General features: G+C 51.7%; 1 protein-coding gene across 1 annotated transcript in view; it reads left to right on the forward strand.

Annotated features, from left to right (window-relative positions):
- DLL3 (delta-like 3 (Drosophila)) overlaps positions 1-4,338 on the forward strand; it is an 8,555-nt gene extending 4,217 nt beyond the window's left edge. The window contains 6 exon segments of the mRNA XM_010849221.1: positions 1-115; positions 979-1,201; positions 2,073-2,093; positions 2,096-2,651; positions 2,890-2,974; positions 3,461-4,338. Of these exon segments, the coding sequence (XP_010847523.1) occupies positions 1-115; positions 979-1,201; positions 2,073-2,093; positions 2,096-2,651; positions 2,890-2,974; positions 3,461-3,466 (1,006 nt within the window). The 3' untranslated portion in view covers positions 3,467-4,338.
- Positions 4,339-7,937: the final 3,599 nt, after the last annotated feature.

A 7,937-nucleotide genomic window follows, 5' to 3' on the forward strand; every position in this document is an offset into this window, starting at 1 on the left:
CCCCAGCAGCAGCTGCCTCAGCTCCAGGGGCCCATCGTCTGCCACCACTGGATGCCTCGTACCTGGGCCTGGGCCCTGTGATGGGAACCCGTGTGCCAATGGGGGCAGCTGTAGTGTCAGTATCAACCCTCCTGCCTCATCCTGGACCATACTTTACTCGGGGAGTCCCCTGTCTGGGGCTCCATGACACAGCAGCCTCAGGGAGGCTAGCTATCAGGGAGGGCTTCCTGGAGGTCTCCAGCCTGCATCTGGGGCCCTGAAGTAGGATGAGGTGATGGGGGTTGGAGAGAGCAGACCCAGTGGGTGGCAGCTAAAGTTGTGGCTGTGGGAATGCTGAGGGATCCTGTGGGGCAGGGAACAACTCAGGGCTCAGGTAAGTGTGGTGGGACCAGGTGGGTTGAGGATTCGGGATGGGTGACCATCAGAGACTTCCTGGAGATGGGCCGGGGCTGGGCTTCTGAAGTCCAGTTTGGTGGATGGGGGGTGATTGGAGAAGCTAGACCAGATGAGTGGCCTAGGTAAAGCAAACGTGGTGGTGGGGGTGAGCCTGGGATGAAGCAGAGCTCAGTGAGGGGGACAGTGACAAACACTCAGTATTCAAGTTAGAGGGAGGGTGTGAGAAAGGGAGACCCAGGGAAGGCTTTCATGCAGGAGGCGGGCTTAGAGCTAGGATCTGGGATTAGGCCTGGGCCATGCAGGCAGCACCAGGGAGGGCAGACAGGGCGGGCAGCATTTGATTGGCAAAGGTATAGAGGCTCTCTCTGGGCCTCCAGAGCCTCCCCTCTGTGGGGCTGGGTGGGCAGACCCAGAAACACAGAACAGAGGGGTTGTCTTGGCCCAGGGACTTCCCCAGGAGGCCTCTGTGACCTGGGAGGTGGGACTGGACAGGGAGCAGCCCCCCAGTGACCCAGAGTGAGGAGCGGGATAGAGTTTCACTCCAAGGGAATGCTGATCCCAAGTCTTCTTGCCTGTGCCCAGGAAACCCTGGGGTCCTTCGAATGCACCTGTCCCCGAGGGTTCTACGGGTTGCGGTGTGAGGTGAGCGGGGTGACATGTGCGGATGGACCTTGTTTCAATGGTGGCTTTTGTGTGGGGGGCGCAGACCCCGACTCTGCCTACATCTGCCACTGCCCGCCCGGTTTCCAAGGCTCCAACTGTGAGAAGCGGGTGGACCGGTGCAGCCTGCAGCCATGCCGGAATGGTGAGGTGGAGAGAACAGAGTGATGAGGGATGAAGGTGGGGGACCCTGCATGGTCAGTGGGCAAGAAAAGGGCTTGGCTTACACAGTCCTGGGCGGGGGAGGGGGATCCTAACTTTGCCCTGAGGCCTGAGGAAGTGATCCCCCCCTCCCACCTTCCCAGCCTCAGTTTGTTCTGTGAACTGGGTGAGATGATAGTCCTATCTCAGAAATCTTTGTTGACCATCCACTGTGTGGCAGGCCCAGTTCTGGGAATGCAGTAGGAAATGAGATGAAAACCCCTACCCTCATAGAGGAACTTCCCAGGTGGCACTAGTGGTAAAGAACCCACCTGTCAATGCAGGTAGACATAAGAGACGCAGGTTTGATCCCTGGGTCAGGAAGGAGAGCATGTTATCAGTCCAGAGGGGAAGACAGAGTCGTCCTCAGACAGAGCCAACAGTGGCTAAGGGAGTGCAGGGCTGGGATGGAGGAAGAATCAGGAATGGCTTCCTGGAGGAGGGGGCGCCTGAGTACATCTGAGAAGAGAGCAGGGGAAAAGAATGGGAGAAAAGGAGGAACAGAAAGGGGGGGAGGAGGAAGGGAAAGGCAAGGTGGTTCAGACCCGTCGTTCTGGAACTGTTAACTGTTTCAGTACAGTTAAAGCCGAGACAAAAAGAGACAAGAAACAGAACCAAAGAGGTGTGAGGCTTAGTCAATCCAAGACCACTCGGGGGGAAAGGAGGCAGGCTGGCTTTCCAGGCAAACTCCCAGAGCCCTTGAATTAAACGAGATAGAGGAGGCCCAGAGAAGAGGTGAGGGCGGGGATTTCCGAGCTGAGAAAAAGAGCGCGGGCGGTTGGGGGAGCCGCTACCCTGACGCTCCCTTCCCACAGGCGGACTCTGCTTGGATCTGGGTCAGCCCTCGCTGCCGCTGCCCGCGCCGGCTTCGCGGGGCCGCGCTGCGAGCACGACCTGGAAGACTGCACCGGCCACACCTGCGCCAACGGCGGCACTTGCCTGGAGGGAGGCGGCGCGCGCCGCTGCTCCTGCGCGCTGGGCTTCGGCGGCCGCGACTGTAGGGAGCGCGCCGACCCGTGTGCCGCGCGCCCCTGCGCCCACGGCGGCCGCTGCTACGCGCACTTCTCCGGCCTCGTCTGCGCCTGCGCGCCGGGCTACATGGGCGCGCGGTGCGAGTTCCCGGTTCACCCCGACGGCGCGGGCGCATTGCCCGCGGCCCAGCCGGGCCTGAGACAGGGGGACCCACAGCGCTTCCTTTTGCCGCCGGCTTTGGGACTGCTGGTGGCCGCGGGCTTGGCCGGCGCTGCGCTCTTGCTGGTCCACGTGCGACGCCGTGGCCCTAGCCGGGATACTGGGCCTCGCTTGTTGGCGGGGACCCCGGAGCCATCGGTCCACGCTCTCCCTGATGCACTCAACAACACGAGGACGCAGGAAGGTCCCGGGGACGGCCCGAGGTGAGGGGCTCGATCGCACACGTAAGCCTTGTGCTCCTTGGCTGCTTTCATCAATCTCTGTGGTGCAATTGGCCTGAGTCCTTGATGGACCTTCCTGATTGGTCCGTTTCTCTCCAGCCTTTTTCTGGTTGGGTCGTTTCACAAGTCCCTTAGTTGGCTTTGGGTTCCTCTCCGTGGCGGGGGGGAAAACAGGATGTGAGAATTTAAAGGGTCTAGATCTTACTTTTCTCCCCCGTAGCCCGTCCTCTGACTGGAATCACCCTGAAGATGGAGACGCTCGTTCGATTTACGTCATATCTGCTCCTTCCGTCTGTGCTCGGGAGGTAGTTAACCCACCTCTCCCCACTCTGCGCACTTTAGGCACAACGGACAGAGGCAGCCCCTGCTTTAGCTGTAGATCCCCTTTCTCTATAAAATGGGTGTGGGGTGGGGGTGGGTAGAGTCTCTGGAAGATTCTAAAGGCCACTTCTCAGTTTTGACTTGATTTAGTTCTGTTTGCATCCCTTTTACTGTCCTTTTGAGCTCCTTGGCATCTTCTGTTTAGATGACGTTTGGGCCTCAAGAGGTGGGGAGCTTCGAGCTAGAGCTTCGCCACTGATTTCCACTCACTGGAGAGAGGGAGGAGAGGCAGAAGGGCAGTCTCCCTCCCCCTTATTTTGGCCCTACCCATTGGCTTGGGGGATCTTAGTTCCCGTTCAGGGATGGAACCCAGGTCTCCGGCATTGAAAGCCTGGATTCTTAACCACTGGACCGCCAGGGAAGTCCCAGAGGCAACACTTTCTAATGCTTCCTACTTATTCTGTTTCTAGGCTTGACCTGGCCCTTCTCCATCAGCACATGGAGACAGAAGCTGAATGTTTTTGTTTTCTCTGCTTCAGACACTTTGGAGTTCAAGCTGGAAGGGGTGACGGGGAGAATTTTGCCATTGGAAGTTTTACATAGTGGTTATTTATATCCTGTGTCTCTTTCTCTCCCCGTCCCTCCAGAGACATCTATAAAAGCTCTTAGTCTGATCAGCTTTGACTCATCAAGTTGAGTGCTTTGTGTGTGGTGTTGGGGCTGAGGGAAGAGATTTTTGTCTCCTGAGAAGAATAATAGGACTCTGTTGCAGAGGGTCGGAAATAACTCAAAGTTGTTTAAATAAACAAGAGAACTTATTAGTTCATAAAATTGAAAATCCCGTGGCAGGTGTCGCTTCAGGAGGACTGAGTTCAGAGGCTCAATGTTCTTCTCCAGTTGTCTCTGGGAGGACTTCGTATGTAGGATGGATGGGCCTTCACTGCCCCTGGCTTGTCACGTGGCCTTACTTGAACTAGTGGCCAGACAAGTATGACTTATTTTGATTGGCCAGGCTTGGCCATTTGTCTGGTGTGTGGCGAGGATTAAGGTTAGCCTGTTCAAATCACATGGAATATGTGGGCAAAAGAGTGTCCCTTTCTCTACCAAAAGTCAGGGTTTGTTATTAATACTAGATGTAAGTACTGTACGTGGCAGGCAAACAAACAGAACCAGTTGGTGAGAACAGAAAGAACCTATTCTACAGAGGAATGGGAGGCTCAGAGAGTAGGGTACTTGTTGCAGCTCCTTCCTAATGAGATGGAGCAAATCTAAGATCTAGTAGAGAGGGGGATATCTTCCTAAATTTGAGGACTGTCCTAAAACAGTGCATCATACATCTAATACTACTTCGACCACTGAAGCTATAAAACGTCTGCATCAGGACTTCTCTGGCTGTCCAGTAGTTCAGACTCCACACTTCTCTGTGTGGGATGGTGCAGCCAAATAAATAAATAAATGAATTTTTTTAAAAGTCTACATCAGCCAATTTCTGCCAGTCTTCCTCCCCCATATTTTCTAATGGCTGGGAGAGTGCCCAAACACCTTTGGAAATGAGCAAAAGCATGGGGGTGAAAGATGAGAGAACAGTGAGAAAAGTAACAACAAATGAAGGCGTCCTTCTATGAAGGACATCAACCAAGGGATCCACATATTCTTTTTAAATTTTTTTTATTGAAGTATAGTTGATTTACATATATTCTTTTAATTTAGTCGACAGATACCATGTTGAATACATACCGATATGTACAAACTCCTCTTTCATGTTTCACCATATTGAATTTCTGTGTTATGAGCATAATCTGTACCATTAAGGAATATGGACATTGAGGACTTCCCTGGTGATCCAGTATTTAAGACTCCATGTATCCAATGCATGAAGCTCAGGTTTGATTCCTGGTGGGGAGCTAGGATCCCACATTTCACATGGAACAGCCAAAAAGTAAAAATTAAAGAAAAAAAAGGGGGGGAATATGGACATGGAAGCAAAAGCCTATCATCAAATAAAATTTAAATTGAGATTAAAGACAGACATCAACACCAGCCCCATTATTCCTTCAAAGACAAGTTGCTTTTCAGAGCCCAAGTCTTTGCTGCCTTGAACAAATTATGCCATCTGCCCAGAGTGCAGAACTCAGTTTAAAAGCAAAGATGGAAAAGATAACGTTACCCTCATCATGTGTTTTTGATCAACGACTGCGTAAAATCTGAAAGCGGGCGCTGAATCCCACGGGCTCTCTCTTTGCTGTAGTTCCTCGTGTTAAGGATGCCTTACCTGTCTCAGAATCTTGGCACCGTTGCTGTACACATCTCTGAGTCATCACAGGAACATTACTGGCTGGATTATCAAAGAGCGATGGCCAGAGTTCTGATTCACCACCTTAAGGGAAGAGTCCCACACCCAAGTCAGCAGGCCCTTTAAAACACAGGCTTTGTTCCATGGCTTTTCCTCACAGGCTGCTGTAGGCTTAGCCTAAGCTAGCAGCTTCTGGGGCAGGGAAGACCATCTTGGATGATCAGTGCTTGCAGGGAAGATGAAGTTCAGTTCAGTTCAGTTCAGTTGCTCAGCCGTGTCCGACTCTTTGCGACCCCCATGAATCGCAGCACGCCAGGCCTCCCTGTCCATAAAGTTATTCTGGTCCAAATCCTTCACTTTAAAGGTGAAAGGAGGGAGAGCCCCAGAGGACTAAGGTGTAAGGTATTCCACACCAAGGAGGAACTGGTCCTTTTTTTCTCTTTTGGCAGAGCTTTAAATCTCAGGTGTACACTTACTGCATTTAGCACAATGACAATAGTAAATAAAGTAACCTAAATGACCACTCCACGAAAAAAGCAAAAACAAAGACAATTCCCCACCACCTCACCTAGCCAGAGACTTCCCTGGTGGTCCAGTGGTTAAGAATCTGCCTTGCAATACAGGAGTTCGATCCCTAGTGGGAACTAAGATCCAGTATTCCTCAGGGCAACTAAAGCTTGTGCACTGCAAGCTTACCAGCCTGTGTGCCACAGCTGGAGTTCATAGAGTTCAGACTTCATAGAGTTCATAGGCTACAAGTAAAGATCCAGCATGCCACAACTAAGATCCGATGCAGCCAAAACAAACAAAACCCAAAGCTTGCAAACACACAGAAATCCGACTGCTTTGGTTCAGATCTTGGTTCTGCCACTTATTCAAACAAGTCACTTTACCTCTCTCTTCTGTAAAATGAGACTAGTAATAGAGTCTGCTTCAGAAGTTTGTGAGTAGTGAGTTAATAACTACAAGCATTTTATAACAGGCTGGCATATGATAGCTGCTCAGTAAATGTTAGTTCTCAATATGCTATAAGAGGAAAGCCTATTTCAAGTTCATTTCACAGAGGAGCAAACTAGAGCCCAAAGATGTGGTAGAGGCTTACCCAGCATCACACAGAAAGTTCAGTCTTTCTTGATCCTCCTGGTTTTGGGAACCCAGGCCCAAAATTTAGCACAGGAAGGACTCTCAGAGGTTGAGAAGCACTGTAGGCTTCTGCCTGAAACCCTTCCATGAATCTGAATAAGGTCTGTACCTGACCTAATAGTATTGGAATAGTTGGTTTTGATAACGTACTGTGGTTACTTAAGATGTTGTTATTGAGGAAAGCTGAGTGAAAGTTACATTGGGATTCTCTGTACTGTTTTCCCAACTTCTGGTAAGTGTTACAACTGTTGCAGGGGCTTCCCTGGTGGCTCAGTGGTAAAGAATCCACCACTTGCCAATGCAGGAGACACGGGTTCGATCCCTGGTCTGGGAAGATCCTACATGCCATGGAGCAACTAAACCCATGTGCCACAACTTCTGAGCCCATGCTCTAGAGCCAGGGAACCGCAATTGCTGAAGCCTCTGCACATCCCAGAGCCCATGCTCCTTAACAAGAGAAGTCACTGCCGTGAGAAGCCTGAGCACCACAATTAGAGAATAGTCCCCGTTCACTGCAACTAGAGAAAAGCCTGAGCAACAGCAGAGACCCAGCACAGTCAAAAATAAATAAAATTATATTTTAAAAGCTGTTTCAAAATAAAAAGACATTTGTTGAGTGCCTACTGTGTGCCAGGCCTTATTGTAGGAGCTGGGGATTCAGCAGTGAGCCAGACAAGTTCCTACCATGGAGGAGCTCACAGTGTGATAGAGCCCTGTACCCAGGATTCTGTGTCCAGACCCTGGAGTCTGATAGCTGTGGTTTGAATCCTGGTTCTGCCACGTACCAGCTATGGGCATATGTATAGCATTCAGTGCTAGGTGAATGTAAGATCTGTTATTCTTCTCTAGGTCACCCTCATTCTGACCTCACTGGAATGTCACTGTTTGGTAAGGGGTATATCTTCCCCTGTGCTTTGCAGGTGGCTCAGTGGTAAAGAATCCACCTGCCAGTGCAAGAGACACAGGCTCCATTCCTGGGTCAGGAAGAACCCCTGGAAGAGGAAATGGCAACTCACTCCAGTATTCTTGCCTGGAGAATCCTATGGACAGAGGAGCCTGGTGGGCTACAGTCCCTGGGATCCCAGAGTCTGACACATGCATATCTCCCCTACTGGACAGGGAGCCTGATCTCCGGACCTGGTCTCCTGACTGCTGTGTCTGAAGAGTCACCCAGCTCACGAGGGCGCACATTGCAGGCACTGGACAAACATACAGTGAATGCCTGAACATTAAGGATATTGGCAACTGGAGGTAGGGATTCAGGGGATGGGATCCAGAGGTCCCTGCCCCATCCCCGGCTCTGGTGCTGCTGCTGCTGCTGCTAAGTCGCTTCAGTCGTGTCTGACTCTGTGTGACCGACCCCATAGACGGCAGCCCACCAGGCTCCGCCTTCCCTGGGATTCTCCAGGCAAGAACACTGGAGTCGGTTGCCATTTCCTTCTCCGATCCCCGGCTCGGCGGTAGAATCCGCGCACCCAATGGAACCCCGCGCAACAGCGCCCCATTGTGGT

This window comes from Bison bison, unplaced genomic scaffold (genome assembly GCF_000754665.1).
Source record: "Bison bison bison isolate TAMUID 2011002044 unplaced genomic scaffold, Bison_UMD1.0 scf7180017864280, whole genome shotgun sequence".
NCBI classification, from domain to species: domain Eukaryota; kingdom Metazoa; phylum Chordata; class Mammalia; order Artiodactyla; family Bovidae; genus Bison; species Bison bison.